At 38.1% G+C, this 21,190-nt stretch overlaps 1 protein-coding gene across 11 annotated transcripts in view; it reads left to right on the top strand.

Annotated features, from left to right (window-relative positions):
* Positions 1-21,190, top strand: part of MAP3K4 (mitogen-activated protein kinase kinase kinase 4) — a 70,434-nt gene that overhangs the window by 23,805 nt on the left and 25,439 nt on the right. For 9 of the 11 annotated variants that reach the window (XR_009969093.1, XR_009969094.1, XM_062641850.1 and 6 more), the window contains exons 3-14: positions 32-1,413; positions 3,864-4,106; positions 6,217-6,363; positions 8,917-9,074; positions 9,479-9,595; positions 10,023-10,122; positions 10,212-10,295; positions 11,719-11,985; positions 13,573-13,722; positions 14,737-14,898; positions 17,043-17,176; positions 20,468-20,546. Coding sequence is in view for 9 of the 11 variants with exons in the window: in XM_062641850.1 (XP_062497834.1) it covers positions 32-1,413; positions 3,864-4,106; positions 6,217-6,363; positions 8,917-9,074; positions 9,479-9,595; positions 10,023-10,122; positions 10,212-10,295; positions 11,719-11,985; positions 13,573-13,722; positions 14,737-14,898; positions 17,043-17,176; positions 20,468-20,546 (3,023 nt within the window). In the remaining 2 variants the exon portion in view is untranslated. Of the gene's footprint in view, positions 1-31; positions 1,414-3,863; positions 4,107-6,216; positions 6,364-8,916; positions 9,075-9,478; positions 9,596-10,022; positions 10,123-10,211; positions 10,296-11,718; positions 11,986-13,572; positions 13,723-14,736; positions 14,899-17,042; positions 17,177-19,822; positions 19,912-20,467; positions 20,547-21,190 lie in introns of all 11 variants that reach the window. The other 2 variants (XM_062641844.1, XM_062641847.1) reach the window with 2 other exon arrangements.

Genomic DNA, 21,190 nt, shown 5'->3' with positions numbered 1-21,190 from the left:
TCACGTTCATTCTTTTATTCTTTTCTTACAGAAAAGATGAGTATGCCAACTCAGTCTGTGCATAAAGACAATGGGAAAACCATTGATAATGTGGAGGAGCACACTTATAAGCAAGGGAAAAAGATCCGAGACACACTAAGGACTACAGAACGAGATCACAAGAAAAATGTGCAGTGCTCATTTATGCTAGACTCAGTTGGTGGGTCTCTGCCAAAAAAACCAATTCCAGATGTTGATCTCAATAAGCCTTACCTCAGCCTTGGCTGTTGCAATGCTAAGCTTCCAGTCTCAGTGCCCATGCCAATACCCAGAACTACACGCCAGACTTCTAGGACTGATTGCCCAGCAGACCGCTTAAAATTCTTTGAAACCCTGCGGCTTTTGTTAAAACTTACCTCAGTCTCAAAGAAAAAGGACAGGGAGCAAAGAGGACAGGAAAACACCTCTTCTGTCTGGCTGAACCGATCCAATGAACTGATCTGGCTGGAGCTACAAGCTTGGCATGCTGGCCGGAGCATTAATGACCAAGACCTCTATCTCTATGCAGCACGACAAGCTATCCCCGATATCATCAATGAAATCCTCACCTTCAAAGTGAACTATGGGAGCTTCTCCTATGTAAAAAACGGAGCCAGTCTCAATGGTACTTCAGGAGAAGGAGCTTGCAAAGCAACACGTGGAACTAGTACTTTAGGTTACTCAAGTTACCATGAACACCTCCATCGCCAGCGGGTCTCTTTTCAGCAAGTAAAGAGGATAATGGAGCTGCTAGAGTATATAGAAGCACTTTATCCATCTCTGCAGGCTCTTCAAAAGGACTATGAAAAGTATGCTGCAAAGGACTTCCAAGACAGAGTGCAGGCACTCTGTTTATGGTTAAATATTACAAAAGACTTAAATCAAAAACTAAGGATTATGGGAACTGTACTGGGCATCAAAAATCTTTCTGACATTGGCTGGCCAGTGTTTGAAATTCCTTCTCCTCTACCGTCTAAGGACAATGATCCAGAGGATGAAGAAGTTGATGGGGAAACAGAAGTAAAGGAATCCTCAGGAACGTGCACAGAGGAGAGCGATGGGGACGAACAGATCTCTGAAAAGAGTGTTGAGGAACTTAGACAAGCCATCAAGAACAATTTTTCTAATAAGCCAAATTTTGACTTTCAGGACCATTTTTCAAGGAGACTTGATAGGCTTGAATCTGAGGATGACTCCGCCTCTTGGGTTATTCCAGAATGCAGTGCTGAGGCAAGCTGTAGCCAACACTGTTTGACCTCTATTTACAGGCCGTTTGTAGATAAAGCACTGAAGCAAATGGGGTTGAGGAAGCTAATTTTAAGACTTCACAAGCTAATGCATGGTTCATTGCAAAGGGCCCGTATGGCGTTGGTAAGGAGTGATCACCAGCTGGAGGTAGGTTGCTAGTAGTGTAAATGGATAACAGAAGTACCTCCTCTGCTGTATTGTTTCTAACTGAAACTGGAGGAACTGGGATCATATGAAAGTCTTGGTTGCTTCGTTGGCTTTTGATAGCGTGTGTTACAATTAAGAGCCCAGTTCTACTTTCACTGAAATTAATCTGTAATTTGTCCTGAAGTAGAATTTGTGTGAAGCACAAGCTAGTTCTCTATTCTTGTTTCTAATTGAAATGACATTTTTATGCTAACATCTTTTCTCATTACATTTTCTAACATTTATTGCAAATAAGTCAGAAAAATTGCAATGAAAAATCAGGCGCAAAAATTGAAATGTGGGAAGAGTTAGGTATGGAAGCATCATTTTCCTTTTCTTGTCTCCAAGACTGGATATCTTTCTGCAGGACATCCTTTATGAAAATGTCACTATTGTTTTGAGGTTATCTTCATCTAAGTGAATGAAGTACTCTGATGGTATGTTATGCTTGAGGCCAGATGGGAAAAATGAACGGATTCTCTTAACCTTGAAATACGTGAAAGCAAGTCATGTTAGAATGTTGCATTCTTCAGCTGGCTTAGTTTTTCTTTCTTTGGGTCATTTTATATTCTTGATTGTGAGTTAATAAAAACAAAATTATGAAGTGGTAAACAAAGGACAGTAGCTGACATTTGATGTATATATGATCTCAATAAATGGCTCGGACTCTGATTTCTTGGGGGTTGTTTAAGAAGTATTGGTTAGTCACTTGAAACATTTCAGATTGGGCCTACTGAAGATTGATTAGTTAGTTAAATTGAGCAATAGAAGTTTAGGTGTCTAATACTAAGTCCTAATGTCATGTGCTGTTATCCTTAATGTTAGAAAATGAAATAACATTCATTTTATTTTTGCTCATCAACTAGGGGTGTTTTAATATTTTTATAAGGAAAGAAAAAAATCCAGCACTGTACTTGCATCACAATGAAGATTGTATCTCTTATGTATTTTGTTGTATTTTCATAATCTATTGTTACCGAAAACTTCTTGTATAAAAGCCTTCAGCTCTGGTGCTATATGATTATTTAAGAAATAGTACAAAGAAGACTTTAATATACCATCTAAGAGACATTCTTATACTGTAAATCAGCTGGTGATTAAGTTATTATACTGTAGATCAGCTAGTGATTAAGCTTCAACTAAACTAGGTGTAGAGGAAATCCCCGCTCACACATGTTTGCTGTCTCTGCATAATGAGCAACTAGTTTTATAAACTACTTAAGAGCCTGCAATGCATAGTACATTATGTGCCAGTGTTATACAGTAATGAATAAGCTATTCCATCCTCCATGACGGTTGAGAAACATCACAGTATTAAAAAATGAAAGTAAAATTTTTCTTCTTCCTTTTTGTTTTACTTTCTAGGCAGCACTTTACCAGGAATTAGATCAGCAATAATATTTTTCTCTCCTTTGAAGTGATACTGTTTAAACTTGGCACTGAAGAAAAGAATAAAAAATGCTAGTTATGGCTAATATGAATGAAGGATATTCAGGTGTTGTAGTTAGCAGCTGTGAAATGAGAATTAGGATAGAACAACCTGAAACAAATCTTATCCTTAGGTGATGGACAGTGTGTGGTTATCTTTGAGCTTCAGACATATTGTAGGCCAAATTTCCTTCCTAAATTAAAGAGTACCTCCATATGTGGAGGCTTTGAATTGTATTACAGGGTATATAGTTTAGATATCTAGCGTATCTATTTCAGATAGCTTCAATTACTCATAGAAATGGCATTTCATCTAAATGAAAATTAAGTTTATTAATTGAAAAAAAAGCTTGATCTCTTTATATTTCATCTGCCTTTTTAAATTTCAATTTCTTAACATTTACCAAAGTTTGTAAGTAATTTTTTCAATAGTTTTAATAGTTTTGTTCAGTTTAGGTAATGACACTTTCTTGAATATTGCATTACTTTACAATACGGAGTTTTATATATGTGCATTATGTATTTGAAAGGAAAGAAGTTGCCATCTCTTGCAAACTTGTTTCTCTAGATATAGTTATTATTGTAAGACCTTTTTTAACATATTTTGGAGTTTTCAAGTCCTGTATCTTATAATGAATATATGTTCCTGTGTATGTTGTTAGGCTTGCGTGTTCATCATAACCTCAAACAGCAGTTTCTTCTGTGTAGTGAGGTGATCTCCAGTGTTAATGGATGTTTTAATTGTTTTAAAACAGAAACATAAAGAGATTGTTTCATTCGCTCCCGGGGGCCCATAATTGTTTTCCTTACCCTGGTGTTGCTCAGATTAAAAAATAAAAAAGAGAAATTCAAACTTCTATGGTTGATTTGCCAGTTAGTAGAATCTTACCTTTTAAAAATACTTTTGTATGATCTACTTTAAACAAATGCTAAATCCTAAAGAATTTAAGGATCCTTTTCATGATATCTATTTCTTGTTACAGTTTTCAGAATTTCCAGATCACATGTTGTGTACAGATTACGTGCAGTTACTAAATTCCCCGCCTTGTTGTGAGCAAAAATGCAGTACTGTATCATGGGAGGAGCTGAAATCCATGGATTTACCGTCTTTTGAACCTGCATTCTTGGTCCTCTGCCGAGTCCTACTTAATGTTATCCATGAATGTCTCAAGCTAAGGTTGGAACAAAGACCTGCTGGTGAACCATCTCTTTTGAGTATTAAACAGGTTTGCTTCAACTGTCTTGTGTTTGCCTTTTTCTAATATATATTTGCTATTTGAAATTATTTTGTCATTTTGTTATAAGGTTGTCAGTTTAAAGAGGATTAGTTAAAGAAATGACAATCTGCAAGTATGTAACAACTTTTAATAAATAGTCTTTTATTTCATATGGAGATCTGGTTTTTTGCATTGTAAACAACTAGTCAAATATACCTTTCCAAATCAGAAGTGGTGATTAAAGAGTTATCAACCAGTGAAGTTATTTGTTCCATTTGCATTATAAGCTGTATAACAGTGTCCAGCACATCTTTCTCCATTTGGGTTTCTTAGGCAGTGTATTTTATTTTTTTTTGTTTGATCTGATCCTTTTTTCTTTGCAAATGTAAGATCTCTGCCAACATACAGTGGTCACATAGAGAAAGTTGATCAAGAATTAAAACAAAATGGAAAAAAGAAAATCTTTCCTAGGATATTGTTTTATATAAATATCTGATATTTTCTGTGGATAGTGACCCAAGGTTATCAGTCCTGTCACTTGTTGCGAATGTTGTATAAGGATTCCTTTTCTGCTGCTTATGGGATACACTGAAGACTGTTTAGATCAATGCCATTTTTCAAAGTCTAGTCCAGGACATCCTGCAGTTATCTGAAGTCATCTCCCTGTTCCCTGGCAGGCATAACCAGATCAAGGTTTTATCAGGTGGTCTTTAAGGGTAAACACTTAAATAAGCTTTTGGGCTGATGATGATTTCACATTCCAATTATCTGCTGCTCCAGAATCACTTTACGGTACCAAATAAATTTCAGTCACCTCTCATCCCCATTGACTCACCCTTACTGTCCCCCTTTTTGTTTCCTGGGTATGCTAGGATTTTGGATGTCCTTCTATCCAAAAGTACAGTACCTACAATTTCAATCTTAAGAATCATAGTAAAATATAGTATAGCATACTGTATTGGAAAGAACAATAGCTGGGAGAACAGAGACTGGGGCTTTTTTTTTTCCCCTTACATTTTGTATTCTCTGTGTGGACTTTGATATAAGTAAAAATGACACTTTCTTCCTGAAAAACAATGTTGTTTGTTACAAACTGTTTTGATGGTGTCTACTTTCTTGGTAATTACATTATAAAAGTGAATTCAACTCAGCAAATGCTTGCTGTCCCACGCAACATTTCTGAACAGGCAAAGGAGCTGTGGAGGATATTTCACAAGTCTGTTTGTTTCCTGAAGAATTGTAATTCCTAAAATCTTGAGCAGGCTTGAAACAGAGTCTGTGGGTCTGTTTTGTTTTGCACATTCACAAAGTATTACAGAATTACAGAAAATTCTGGGTTGGATATACTGTGGTCCAAACCTGGGGAAGCTGGGCCTCATACTGAGTTATACAGGGCCTTGGTAGGCCAGGTCATGCATACTTGAAGTGAGAGAAAGATTCCACTGCTTCTCCAGCCAGTCTGCTCCAGCATTTGTTTTTTATCCCAGTAAAGCTTTTTTGGATCCACACACAGTTTCCCTGAAGCAGCTTGTACTGTTGCCTCTACTCGGGTTACTGTGCATCCTTGTGAAAGGAGTACCCCTGCTTTCTCTGTAGCTGCTACTCAGTAGGCATTGGAAAACTGTGATTAATTCCCCTTGCATATTTTCTTCTGTAGGTTGAACAAACCCAATCCCTTGAACTGTAATTCATATGCATATAGAACAGTGCAGTCTGATTTCTATAGTGATTGACCTAGTGGGTGTCATTTAGGGCACTGAGACCTTCTAGTGTCTCTTACATTTTGGTACCATTTGAAATGCGTAGCAGTACTGTTTGAACGTATCAGGCATGCAAGTCTTGATACTCGGCTTTTCCAGGGTGAAATTTTTGAATTATTATCAAGTCAATTCTATGAAAAAAAAAAGTGATTTGCAAGAAAAAGTATACTCACGGAAAGAAAATCAGCACAGATTACGTTCTTCCTACAGGGTGCTTTTTCTCCCATCCTTTCTTATTAGCTGCTTTTTTAGCCATCTCATCCATGTTTTAGTAGTAGCTCTTGTAATCCTTATGATCCTGTGTTACTGGATCTCTTAATGTTTTGACTGATGGCCGTTTTCGGGTTTTTCTTTTGCAGCTAGTGAGAGAGTGTAAAGAGGTTCTGAAGGGTGGCCTGTTAATGAAGCAATATTACCAGTTTATGTTACAGGAGGTATTAGATGACTTACAAAAGACTGATTGCAACATTGACTCTTTTGAAGAGGACCTACATAAAATGTTAATGGTAAGCTTCAAAAAGGAGAAAATATTTGGAGACCTAGTGTTATTAATCTGAATGCTGCTAATACTGTCCCTGTTGTAAGTCTTGCTAATTTTTTGCTCTTGTGCTACTTTAACATAATTTTACTATTTTAATGGACTTGTAACACAATAGGCATTGCCTTTTTAGCAGTGGTTTTAGCAATATTGATTTTTATTTACTGTACTGTGGTACAGAATACTTGTAAATTGCGTGTATTTACAATAAAATGATTCATATATAGAACTGTAAATTCCATACATTTAAACTAAACATTTAGTAACCTTTTGGTATTAAATAGAAAAATAAATACACTTATTTGACTAACATCATGTCTTGATATCTTGCTGTTGCATTCATCCATTAATGATACCTTCCTTCTAATGTGTATTCATACTCCTATAAGTTAAAAAACGAAGTATTTTCAAGACTAACACTTGGCCCCTGAAAGGTATTAAATGAAATATTCTTTAGTAAATTTAGTTTAAATTCTGTTCTCTTGGATGTGACTGGTTTTTATTCTTTGTGAGTTGTTTGAGCTTTGTCCTCAGTATTCTGGGAGAGGGAGGGAGATGACAAAAGTTACACCTCAGTACCTCATCACTAGTGTTTTGTCAGCAGAGCTGTTCACAGAGTCACAGAATGGTTGGGCTTGGAGGGGACCTCTGGAGATCATCTAGTCCAACCCCCTGCTATAGCAGGTTCACCTAAAGCAGGTCTCATAGGATTGCATCTAGGCAGGTTTGAATATCTCCTGGGGAGACTCCATGACCTCCCTGGGCAGCCTGTTCCAGTTCTCTGCCACCCTCAAAGTAAAGAAGTTCTTCATTATATTCAGGTGGAACTTCCTCTGTTTCAGTTTGTGTCTGTTGCCCCCTATGCTATCACTGGGCACCACTGAATAGTCTGGCCCCATCCTCTTGACACCCACCCTGAAGATACTTGTAAACATTAAGATCCCCTCTGTCTCTTCTCCAGGGTAAACAGGCCCAGCTCTTAGCTTTTTCCCTATAAGCGAGACGCCTCAGTCTGTTAATCATCTTGATAGGGCTCTGCTGGACCCATTAGTCAGAACTCTGTCCAGATGGCTCTTTATTATCTCCCAGAAAGGAGACTCCACAACCCCTCTGGACAGCCTATTCCAATGCTCAGTCACCCCAATGGTTCTTCCCCATGTTCCAGTGGAACTTCTGGGGTTTAGTTGATGCCTGTTGCCTCTTGTCACCTGGCACCACCAAAAAGAGTCTGGTCCCATCCCTTTGACACCCTCCTTTCAAGTACTTAGGCACATTGATCATATCTCGCCTGAGCCTTCTCTTCCTCTAGGCTAGACAGGCCGAGACTTTCTCAGAGGAGAGATGTTCCAGTCCCCTAATCATCTTTGTAGCCCTCTGCTGGACCCTCTCCAGTAGTTCTTTGTCTGTCTTATACCAAGGAGCCCAGAACTGAACACACTACTCCAGATGCAGCCTCACCAGGGCAGAGTAGAGTTGGGGGATAATCTTCCTCAACGTGCTGGCTATGCTCTTCGTGATGCACCCCAGGATATAATTTGCCTTTTGGCCCACAAGGGCACATTGTTCATAGTTGACTTGTCTACCGGGACCCCCAAGTCCTCCGTAGCTGCTTTCCAGCTGTTGATACCATCTATTGTTGAAAGATGGTGAGGGACTCTATCAGAGAGTGTAGAGATAGGAGTGATGGCTTTAAACTGAAAGAGGGGAGATTTAGACTGGAAATTAGGGGAACTGTGAGGGTGGTGAGGCACTGTAACAGGTTGCCCAGAGAAGTTGTGGATTCCCTGTCCCTGGAAATGTTCAAAGACAGGTTCGATGGGGCTTTGAGCAACCTGGTCTAGTGGAAGGTGTCCCTGCCCATGATTTTATGATCTTGACATTATTACAACGTGGTCTGAAGATACGTAAAACCAATAGGAAGTGTCTTAACCATTTCTAAGGAGGGGTGTTGCTTTGTATTGCAGGTTATTAAAGAAATTACAGCTGATCTTGAAGGGTGGGTGTTTTAAAAAGAATTGTACTTAACTTTGTCTTGGTTTAAAACAATAATAAATAGAAGTGAGGGATAAGACTTGATGTGAAGGAATGCAAGGTATAAAGTAGAATTTGTTGACTGCACTTACCCTTATCCAGGAGGATATGTACAGATAAAATCTTTTGGAGTAATCCAGGTAATAAAAAGATTCAGATACTGTAGTTCAGCTTTAAAAACTGGCCACTGTAGGTACTTACTGATACAATGCTGAGTACCAACACAGCAAGCAATGTGATGATACTCAATACTTTCAGAGAAGTTTTGGGGAGACGTAGTATAAATACTTCAGTAGCACTTTCTACTTCCTAAGCCATAAATTGCCCCTTTTTTATGGAAGCATGTATCTCATTTTCAGTCATAGCAGATGAAAAATGTAGAAATATTTCCTACAAAATGTATAATGCTGAGGTGGTTGATCTGAGAAGTTGTAATCATTAGTTACATATTGTAACTATTTCTGTTTAAATTATCTCTTTCAATGTACAGGTTTACTTTGATTATATGCGAAGCTGGATCCAAATGCTACAGCAGTTACCTCAGGCTTCTCATAGTTTAAAAAATCTGTTGGAGGAAGAATGGAATTTCACCAAAGAAATAACTCCCTATATAAGAGGAGGTGAAGCTCAAGCTGGAAAATTGTTCTGGTAGGTTTTATTTAATTATTCCACTTGTGGTGTTGATTTGTACCAGACAGATACTCAAGTCAGCACTTGTTCAGGGTTCCCAGGTTGGACTTCTGAAGGCTTCAATAAGCAGCTGATAGCTTTTGTGAATTTATGGATTATTACACTATGACAGTAGCTATAGGATGCAGCAAGTGCAGATTGCTCTTACTCTGGCTGTAACAGGTATGACTGCTTCTATGGAAAAGTCTGTTCTTGTTAGCCCTGTGCATGTAGAGTAACTACTGAGGCCCCCCAAGATGCTGCTTGTTTCTGCAGGCGGACTTGGCAACGCGGCTCTCTTGCGTTGGACAGAGTAGGAAGAAGTTTAAGGTGCCATGCTACCTGAATAAGACTCTGAAGTTCCACCATTTCTGTTGCTACAGTGATATTGCAGGAATGCTGCTGAAATCTACAGGAATGTTTTTAGATTCTGGACTACAAGACAGTTGTGATGAATTTTGGGCCAGTGCCGATGACAGTACTGCATCAGATGAAATCAGGTATTAAGCCCTTCGGCTTAATAATAACAAACACACTCATGTTTCTGTACCCCTGACAGGTACATAACTGCATTTCATTTCTAAGAATGAAAACTTTGTAAATGCAAGACTCCCTAGACTTTTATTGCTGATATTTCTGTATGCAGTGGTAAAGACCATCATCTTGTTCGTTTGAAGCTTAGTAACCTTCTTTTTAGTTCAGAGTATGAAAGATTGTTTATGTAGCAGTCTTTAAATTCACTTTACATACCCTTATCAAAAATGTGCCTGTGCAAGTTTAATTTATTTTGGTCAGCTGTTTGTAAATATTTACATTTCTATGTTCTTTCTACTGACACATATGTAAATAATTCTTATTTTCTAATACCTATATAAATGCAATATGATTTATTAAAACACTGTCACTTCATTCTTACCAATGTTTCAGGAGGTCTGTTATAGAGACCAGCAGAGCACTCAAAGAGCTGTTTCATGAAGCTAGAGAAAGGGCCTCCAAAGCTCTTGGCTTTGCTAAAATGCTGAGGAAGGTAAGTTAACAGTAGAGTTTCATCTTATTTGTATGTTTTAAAGAAATGTAGTCTGAAAGCATATTCTTTTCTTTTGTCATTGTTTGTAGGACCTTGAAATAGCAGCAGAATTTGCGTTGTCAGCCCCTGTGCGAGATCTTCTGAAAGTTCTAAAAACAAAAGAATATGTAAAGGTAAATTCAGTTTAGAGGCATGGAAGTAGAGTGGAGATAGAAAGCAAAATGTCAAAGGATATTTATTGGCATACTTGCAATTTTTTAATGTGGCATCTCTAACTCAGTATTTAAAATACCGTATTTAATGTTGAATTGTGGTAGTCAAATTATTTTCTATACCTGTGTTTGTGTGAGTGAGAACACTAGCCTGTATTTCGGGAGATCAGTGTCTAATTCCTTTTCTTTCCAAACATTATCTTTGTGATTTAGGAGAAGACTTTTTGCTTCAATAGTACTTACTCATTTGTGGGAGGGGAGAAATAGCCCTTAGTAGAGAGTGTTGTGAAACATAAGTACTTTAAAGTTTGTAAGGTAAAGAGGTACATCAGGAAATAGACATGTTTAAGAAGATCATCTAAGACTATGGACCTGTGTTCTATGTGCTTTTATAAAGCAACAGTATTATACTGGAGGTATATAACAGCATATAGGAAGTTTAATTTTTTTAACAGGCTTTTAACTCAGATGCTCATTAGTTTCGTGACTATTTTAGCTTTCAGTAATAACAATCTAGTTTTTACATCAACCTACCATGAAAACCGAATGGTTTTCATTATAAATTATGGCTGCCCAATGGTAAAAACATCAAGTGCAGTGTTTCATCATTGCATGGTGACATCAGACTCTGAAAAAGAGAGAATTAAGCTCCACTATAGTCAGTTACCTCATGTCAAATCACAGGTATCACAGTCTGATTCTGATGCCTGACTTGGTTAATGACAGATAAATGACAGATATAATGTAGAAGTAGTTTTTAAATAGTATTGTAAGTAGTATAATCGCAATAAGTAATATAATTTTGAGTAGTATTTTTTTTAAAAGAGAACGCTCTTATTGGACTTAATTAATCTCTCTTACATGAATAGTAAAAGAATAACTGATATTTTTTAGTAATATTTTTTGCTTACTCTTAATCTTTTGTGGCCATTGGGAAATGCTATATGAATTATTAAAGATTCTGAAGGAATTTTTCTTCTTTTAATATTCCAGTCATAAAAATGTGCGCTTCAGAACTGTTATATTAGTGTTGACTAATTTAGTTTTTAAAATATGTCTGTGTATATATATATGTATATGAAATCAGACTTCTTTCTAGCAAGCTTCCTTTAGAAGAATATGTAGAAGGATCAATTGAAGGTGCAAAGAAAGGTATCATTGAAAGTTGGTGATCTAGCAGGTTTTAAGACCAATAATTTCTTATATGCATTTTGACTTTTAGTGCAAAAAAAGCTGAATGTATTGGTTTAGTATATGTACTGTGCAGGTGTTTAAAATGGAAACTCTCCCTGTTGCTTAAATGCGATGCCATAGATTATTTTATCTATGTATCATAGAAGACAGTGAGATTCACTTGTTTATAATGTTTTTATTTTTTCTATAGGTACAAATCCCTGGACTTGAGAGTTTACAAGTATTTGTACCAAATAATATTGCAGGGGAAAAATCTGTGATTTTGCAGCTCCTTAATGCAGCTGCTGGAAAGGATTGCTCAAAGGATTCAGACGAGCTTGCGTATGAGGCCTATTTACTAATGACCAAACACAGTGGTAAAGAGCCTGAATTAGATGACAGCTGGAGTGCATGGGAAGGTCAACCAGTCAAAGTTGTGCCACATGTAGAAACTATTGATACCCTACGCACCATGCAGGTGAGTTTTGTTAGTTTTGGGGATTTTTTTTCCCTGTTTAAATGATCCTCACATTTCCATATGAATGCTTGTCTTTCAGCTTAGCCATGCTAATTCAAGTGAGGCATGTGTTTTATGGGTAATAAGAAGTTAAATTCAAGGGTAGGATTGATTTGTAAGTTGTGTTAATGCAAGATTAAATTCAGTGGATTTTAACATTTATTTCTACAATGTACATTTTTCACGGTTGGGCTTTTGCAATAAAGAGATACTTTAAATATCTAGTTTGGGGCTTCAAGATTAAAAGTGTGCATGAGTCTTAAAAACTGTGCATTAAGAAGTCATCAGTCTCTGAGAACGTGTGGTGGTTGTGTGCTTTCCACACACTGAGACCAGTTACTTTTGATCTTGAATGAATTGTGACATTCAAAGTTAAATTTCCGTGGAAGCTACTGGATGTTCAGTGGTTATGCAGGGAGAAATATTTCCAGTCATACTTTCCCTCATAGCAAACTAATAGGGGTTCCCTACCAGCAGTTCTGCCATGCTTTAGCAACTGAGCCAGCTGCAGCTCCCTGCCCCTTCTGTTCTTATATCCTTACATTACGCTAAGTGAATTTTCCTTTTGTATGTCATGCAGTTCCTTGAATCCCTACCGTAAGTGGGTTCTACTGTCCATGAGCAGAGTGATTTTCCATGTCACTGTGCCTGGCCTCTAGCATTTAGAAGGCTGTAGCAATTATAGGAAGTTGAAAAGGTCACTCCTGCCCATACTGGTGTTTTTAATGTGCGTGTTACTTTTTGTCTGTTGTCCAGACTGAACAATAAAAAAAATAGCCTTTGATTAAGTGCTTAGAATTTCACTGGACTTCTTTTGAAGTCAGCATTTCATTCAGAAAATGAAAACAGCAAAAGATGAAATTTGGCTTGCAAATGGTACTCTATCTGACATATGTAAGTGCATGTAAAACACTGTGTGAATGTGTTTGTATGTGTATAACACTGTTTATTAAGTTTCTTAATCTAATTTTGAAAGGTTAGAAAATAAAAAGTCTCTCAGAAAGATGGTGTCCTGTGTTTTTTAATAAAACAGGTTTTGATTGCAGAATAGAGAAAGTGTAAGATGTTATTTAAAAAATACTCATAAAAGTATCCCATCAGCATTTAAAGAATTTTGAGCATGAAAATATTCTGGGTGAGGTATTGAAAATCAGGATGAAGTAAGTCTTGTTTTGTGAGTAGCTTGTTGCAGATGGGTTGTCTGTAATTTGAAATCAACAGAACTCACTATGTGACTCATAGTGCCGCAGCAAAGACTGTGACTGTGTACTGTTATAGACTTCTGCAATGTCAGAGCTCTGCTTTCCAAAACAAATTCTTACATTTTAATAATTTTCAAAATGTGAGCAAACACTGTGTGGTAATCTATGACTTTCCTTGTTCAGTCGTAGTTTTTTGTCCTGAAGTGTATTACATTACTTGGATAAAAACCTGTTTATTTATGAATGGCTGTTACCTCCATCTGCTCTGAGAAAAATATAATTATTTTGCTTAGATTTTGCTTCTTTGTGTGTAACTATAAGAACTACTGATATCTTGTATTCCTAGGTTAATAACCTCCTCCTTGTAGTCATTCAATCTGCCCACCTTGTGAGTCAGAGAAAAGCTTTCCAGCAGTCTATTGAAGGGCTCATATCTCTGCACCAGGAACAAACATCGAGCCAACCAATCATTGCCAAAGCTCTACAGCAGCTAAAGGTAGTATCTCAATCAAAATTGATGGTACTTCGCTCACTGATAAGTAAATATGTGTAAGGAGACTTGATTGCAGAGCTAATGACATATTCTGCAATTGTAATTTATGCAACCTCTATGGACCTTACTGTCAGTACAACTTTCATTGTGCTTCTGCAAACCGATTGCCTAGTGTATTTTTGAGCAACATTGGTGTAATCATTTTTGCACTGGGTAAGTGGGACAGTAGTCCATAATACAAGAGAAATAATAACAGCAACAGAATGAATACATCTTTCTATGAGAGCACTATTGAATTAAAAGAGTTTGATTTCATAAAAATGAATTCTGTCAAAATCTGAAAGAATTCTATCAATGATATGCAAGAAACAACTTTTTTTTTCCCACTCTTTGGTGAGGTGTGTTTTGGTTTTGTGGTTTTTTTTTCCTTCTGTGTTTTTTTTTTTGTGATTTTTTTTTTTTCTTTGTGTGTGTTTTGTTGTGTTTTTTTTTTTCCTTTGGTTTTGGTATTTTTTCTGTTTTTGTTTTTTGTTTTGTGATTTTTCTTTTTTTTTTTTTTTTTTAGAGGACCAAAAAAGCAAAGATTTGTTAGGTTGAAGTTGCAGTGTTAAGTCCCTGCATTTCCCCCTGAGTTCAGTAGAAGCTCTGCACACATACCAGGTTGAAAGTACAACCAAAGGCTTGGTCATCTTATAGAGAGTAAAACTCATTTCTTGTCTGTCTGGTTTTGGTTGAGTATCTTTATTTTGTGTCATCCCTGCCTCCTCCTGCTGTCTTTAAAGTTAATCTTATTCAAGCAAACAAAATTATAATGCTTCAGTTAATTGTAAGATTTGCTTAGTGCAACTGCTAGAAACTTTCATTTTCCGAAGACTGAATGAATTGTAATGGCATTACAGTACATTTCCATTTAACGTAATGTAATTGTTAGATTTGTGTTTGCCTTAGTCTTGTCAACTGTGGAATATAAAGACTAATTTGATGCCTCACCCGTCTCTTTTTATTGTTGTTACTCAGAGTGATGCATTACAGCTATGCAGTAAGATAAGCAGTGCCATTGATAGAGTTGATCACATGTTCACATCTGAGTTTGATGCTGAAGTTGATGAATCTGAATCTGCCACTCTGCAGCAATACTACAGGGAAGCCATGATTCAGGGTTATAATTTTGGGTTTGAGGTAAGGAAGCCAAATCTTAATGACACCTTTTACTTTTGGTAAGAACCAGTTGAAATTTCTGGTTTTGTATTGGTGCAAATAAGGTAACTGTAACTCTGTGGGAATAAGAAGAATTCATAGAATCATTAAGGTTAGAAAAAATATATAAGAACATGAAGTCCAACCATTAACCTAACGTTGCCAAGTCCACCGCTAAACCATGTCCCTAAGCACCACATCTACGTGTCTTTTAAATACCTCCAGGGATGGTGACTCCACCACTTCCCTGGGCAGCCTGTTCCAGTGCTTGACAACCCTTTTAGTGAAGAAATTTTTCCTAATATCCAATCTAAACCTTCCCTGGTGCAACTGGAGGCCATTTCCTCTTGTCTTGCTTATTAAATGGGAAAAGAGACCAGCCCCAGCTTTACTACAGCCTCCTTTCAGGTAGTTACAGAGTGTGAAAGGTTCTCCCCTGAGCCTCCTTTTCTGCAGGTTGAACAACCCCAGTTCTCTCATCAGCTCCTAGCAGGACTTGTGTTCCAGACCTTTCACCACCTTTGTTGCCCTTTTCTGGACCTACTTCAGCACCTCAATATGTTTCTTCTAGTAAGGGGCCCAAAACTGAACACAGTATTCCAGGTGTGGCCTCACCAGTGCCCAGTACAGGCAAACACTGGGGCCTTTGTGCCCAAAACGCAGGACCTAGCACTGAGCCTTGTTGAACCTCATACAGTTGGCGTCCGCTCATTGATCCAGCCTGTCTAGATCCCCCTGTAGAGCTTTCCTACCCTTAAGAATATCAACAGTTCCACCCAACTTGGTGTTATCTGCAAACTTACATAGGGTGCACTCAATCCCCTTGTTCAAATCATTGATTAATATATTAAACAGAACTGGCCCCTGTACTGAGTCCTGGGGGACACTGCTTGTGACTGGATTTAACTCCATTCACTACCACTTTTTGGGCTTGTTCATCCAGCCAGTTATTTATCCAACAAACAGTACACCCATCCAAGACTTGGACAGCCAGTTTCTTCATCAGAATGCTATGGGAAACAGTGTCAAAGGCTTTACTAAAGTCTCAAAAGACAACATCCACAGCCTTTCCCCCATCCACTAAGTGGGTCACCTTGTCATGGATGGGGATAAGGTTAGTCAGTCAGGATCTGCCTTTCACAAACCCATGCTGACTGGGTCTGATCACTTCGTTGTCCTGTACATGCCACATGATGGCACTCAAGGTGATCTGTTCTTCCCTGGCATCGAAATCAGCCTGACAGGCCTGTAGTTCCCTGGATCCTCCTTCCAGCCCTTCTTGTGGATAGGCATCACACATTTACTAACTTCCAGTCAACTGGGACCTCTCAATTCTAGCAGAACATCATATAAAGTATATGTTGGTGCAGAAATCTTATGGGAAAATGGTTGTAAAAGAACAAAGAGCTCTATTAAATGCAGGCTCCAATTAGCAATGCCTGGGACTTTCAAAAAACTTAAGAACTTAATGATTTCAGGTGTAGTCATGTAAGCTCTGCTAGTTGGCAGTGTATTAAGTGAAATCAGAAGTATCTTTTGATATTGATTGTAATGTGTAACTTGGCTTCTTAACAGTTTTGTCAGCGTAGGATAGCATAATATTGTAAATGAGCCATTCTTAAAAAGCTCACAGTGATTCTTTGTTGTGCTGCGTATAGCTTTTGAGTGCCTACCTTATGAGTGCTGATGAGGAAATGCCATGTTCATGTTGCTTTTGTATACAGGTTTGCTATTTGATTCCTGTGAGCTTTGTAAATGTTTTTTAAGACTGTATTATACTCCAGCATGCTTCTAAGGTTAGTCTTAAAAAAAACCACAACAAAACAGCTGCCATTTCTGTTTAATTTTATGAATGCAGACATATAACTTTTTAATCCCCTAATGCTACCTGCAGTTTACCTAAAAATAGATGCTACTTAGCAGTTCAATCTCTAATTGTAGAATTGAGCTTTTTTTTTTTCTATAAATATGCAACTGCTTGCATAAAATGATTTTGTCTAAGACTAGGATGTGACTGTTACTACACTATAGAATTTAGGTAGACTGCAAATACTCCGGTGTGTATTGCAGATGGTATTCCTGTTCTTATTATTAAGATGTGAAAAGTAATCTTTAGTTTCTTACAGTACCATAAAGAAGTTGTTCGCCTGATGTCTGGAGAATTCAGGCAGAAAATTGGAGACAAATATATCAGCTTTGCCAGAAAATGGATGAATTATGTGCTAACAAAATGTGAGAGTGGCCGGGGCACTCGACCCAGGTAACAGCCAACTTGTTACTACCATAGCAGTTTGTGTTTAAATACCATGCAGGATTTCTCACACTGTGAATAATGCTTTATTGTTTAAAAGTTCTTCTGAACTATTGATTCTTATGGCTCTTAAATTTTGAAAGTAATTTGAATAGTAAATGCATAAAGCCAAGTGAACACTCCAGCTGCTTAGCAGAAGAATGCAGAACTTTTTGCCTTATGTTAGCTGACAGAAAATGGAAAGAAAAAGTGGAGATTGTTAGACCCAGACAACTAAAAGACATTAGGTAAGGGTCATTAGGTTGGAACAAAAGTGCTGTGTGGTCAGGAGTCAATAAAGATTGCAGAATATGCAACAGTAAATCTCTGGGTATTCTGCAGAGAATTCCATGCCAGTTGTGGAAATGTACATATGAAAGCTTTAGCCTCCTGTCCTTCTATTAGTCCTTTCTGAAAGCATCTGAAGTACGGCCTGCAGATGAGGTAGAAGTATTTCCACTCTGGTGAAAACTCTTCAGTTTTATGATTGCAGTAATGGATGGATTTGTGGATTTTGTTTTATTGTAGTCTCAAGTACTTTCTGTCTGTTGTGAGTAGTGTTGTGTCTAGCGATCTCTCAAACTGCTTGCAGCTGGTGCTATGAAACGACTCCTGGGCACTAATGAAAAAAGTTATAATCTTACATCACTTTGAGGATGTAAACAGAGGAACTGGGAAACTGGCCCAAGCAAAATAATACCATTACTTACTTCATTTATTTAGGTGGTTTTGCAGCTGATATATCAGAAATTTAATAGAATTCTTTTGCATTAAAATAGATGCCTTATCTTGATCTGTGCTAGCAGTTTATATATCAGTGACAGTTTTGTTTTCTTAAAATATAGGGCTAATCACTCTGTCCTGGAGGTGGTTTGTTCTGCTTGCTGAAAGGCAGAAAGAGTGGGCAGCCTGAAGTGGATAGGCTAGTTAGGGTGGTGTGCTAATCTTCAAAACAAAAAAGTAAACAAACAAAAAAGCCCAACCAAAACAAACTTAAAGGATTTGTCAAGTATATTAACAGCAAAAGGAGGATGAAGGTAAAGCAGAGATGGGTAATGCCTTCTTCACCTCTGTCTTTAACACAACTGGTGGACCCTGGGACTCCTGGAGTCCTGGGTTGGAGTACCGCGACTAGGGGAGTGATGAGCCCCTGGCTGACTTTCAGCTTTAACAAGTTTTGCTGCAGCAATAGAAAACACACAAGTCTGTGGGGCCTGATGGAATTAATTCCAAGGTACTGAAGAAGTTGGTCAGTGTTATTGCAAGACCTCCCTCTGTTATTTATCAATGGCTGGAAATCTGCAGAGGTCCCTCTTGACTGCAAGCTAGCAAACGTTATTCCAATTTTCAAGAAGGGCAAGAAAGAATACCCTGGTAATTATAGCCTGTCAGTCTCACTTCAGTTCCTGGGAAAATTATGGAGAAGATCATTCTGGGAGTTATTGAAAAACACTTCAAAGACAGTGTCATCATCAGTCAAAGTTAACGTGGGTTCATGGAGGGCAAGCCATGCCTTGCTAGCTAAACATACTTTCATGACAAGGTTACATGCTGAGTAGACGAAGAGAAGGCAATAGACGTGGTTGGGTTTTTGTGTCTTTCTTAATTATTATTTTGACAGCTTTTGATACTGTCTCCCACAATATCCTGAGCAAAATGTCCAGCATGCAGGTAGATGTGCACAATATGATGGGTGAACAATTGCCTGAATGGCTGGGCTCGAAGAATTGAAGCAAATGAGGTAATATTTGGCAGGTGTTCTCTGGGGCTCAATTTTAGGGCCAGTTCTCTTCAGTGCTTTTATCAGTGATCTAGACATGGGAGTTGAATCCCTAATAAGTAATTTTGACAGTGATACTAAATTAGGAGGAGCTGTCGATTCCCTTGAAGGTACGGAGATCTTACAAGAAAGAATTTGATAGATTATGAGTACTGGGCAGTCATCTTCTGAAATTTAAGAAGTGCCAGATTTTGCAACTGGGGTGGTGTAATCCTGTATGTACATGTAGATCAGAGGCCAAGAGGTCAGAGTGCAGCCCTACAGAAAGGGATCTTGTGGTTCTGGTTGATGGTAAGCTTTATGTGAGTCAACAGTATGCCCTGGTGGTGAAAAGGGCCAACCGTATCCTGGGTTGCATTAGGCACAGTATAGCTAGCCAGCTAAAAGAAGTGATTGCCCCATGATAGAGTACCATTGGTGCAGCCTCACCTTGAATATGTGTGCACTTCTGGGCTCCACAGTGTAAGGAGGATGTAAAAATATTACATTGTGTTTAAAAAAGAGCAACAAAGATGGTTAAAGGACTGGAAGGTAAGATTTAATGAGGAGTAATTGAGGATACCGGGTTTGCTTAGCTTAGAGAAGAGGACACTGAGGAATGACTTCATTGATCTCTATGACTTCCTCATGTGAGGTGAAGCAGAGTGGGAGGCATTGTAGTCCATGAGGAAGCAGCTTAAAGCTGTGTTAAGGGAAGTTCAGACTGGATACTAGGAAAGAGCTCTTCACTGACAGGGTGAAACAAGCTTCCTAGGGAAGTGGTCATGGCCACAGGCGTGTCAGTGTTCAAGAAGCATTTGGACAATGCTCTTATATATATACTGTTTAATTTTTAGGTTGCGCTGCGTGGAGTCAGGAGTTGGACTCTGAGGATTCTTGTGGGTCTCTTCCAACTCAGGATATCCTATGATTCTACTTGCATTTTGTAGGTTGCAGCTACTAATTCTAGTAGGCATAAGAGGAGGCAGTGAGGGGGAGAGCAGGTGACTGAAGACACAACTTTCTCTAGCCATGTTACTTTTTTTGTTTTACATTACGAATGTAGGCCCTGAAACCACTGATGCCCAGTTACTACTGATCAGATAGTAGTGAAATCATTAGTAGTTTTGTTTCAGAAAGGAGAATTTAGGTAGGGAGCATAGTGGTTTGGCTTGTTGCTCTGAAACATACTACAAGGGAATTGTTGATACTGTTCCTGTAGATAGCATGTATATAGGTTGAGATATATAGCATGGCCTGCTTACTTTATTTGGCAGTGTCCTTGCTAAAATCAGACTTTACCTGAACATAACTGGGCAAATACACAGAATAAATATTTTACCTCTTATATATTGATCCAATTTATTACAAAGATTTTATCGTATTTTCCAGAGGAAAAATAATTAACTGCCATTTACTGATCTTAGATGTTGTTGAAACTCTTATGATAGCTTTAGCCAAAGAGCAATTAATTTTCTTTCTTTTATTTTTCTTTGAGATAGGTGGGCAACTCAAGGTTTTGATTTTCTTCAAGCCATTGAGCCAGCATTTATTTCAGCTCTGCCAGAAGATGACTTCTTGGTATGGAATAAGTTATTCTGCTTGTTGATTATTTCTAAGTGCTGGTGAAGCTATCAGTATATGTTTTCAGAGATATTTTTTATGAAACAATGTCTGAATATAAGTGCTGTCTGAAACAACTGCTGTTGTATATTACTGTTGATGTTGATCTCATAAAATCATAGAATCATGGAGTCAGCAAGGTTGGAAAAGACCTTTAAGACCATCAAGTCCAACCATTACCCCAGGACTGTCACGCCTAAACCATATCACTGAGGGCCTCATCTATATGGTTTCTGAACACTTCCAGGGATGGTGATTCCACCACTTTCCTGGGAAATATGTTCCAATGCCTGATTACCCTCTCTGTGAAGAAGTTTTTCCTAATATCCAATCTAAACCGCCCCTGGTGCAACTGGAGGCCATTTCCTCTTGTCCTATCACTTGTTACTAGGGAGAAGAGACCGACTCCCGCCTCACTACTGCCTCCTTTCAGGTAGTTTGTAGAGAGCAATAAGGTCTCCCCTGTGCCTTTTTCAGACTAAGAAAACCAGTTCCCTCAGTTGTTTATCACTTAATTCCCTCACCCAGATCATCAGTGAAGATATTAAACAGCACTGGCCCTTACACCAAGCCCTGAGGGACACCACTAGTGACCAGTCACC

This window comes from Pezoporus occidentalis, unplaced genomic scaffold (genome assembly GCF_034315485.1).
Source record: "Pezoporus occidentalis ecotype Australia unplaced genomic scaffold, CSIRO_AGI_Poc_V1 ctg7, whole genome shotgun sequence".
NCBI classification, from domain to species: Eukaryota; Metazoa; Chordata; class Aves; order Psittaciformes; family Psittacidae; genus Pezoporus; species Pezoporus occidentalis.
This window is presented reverse-complemented; position numbering and strand designations above follow the sequence as displayed.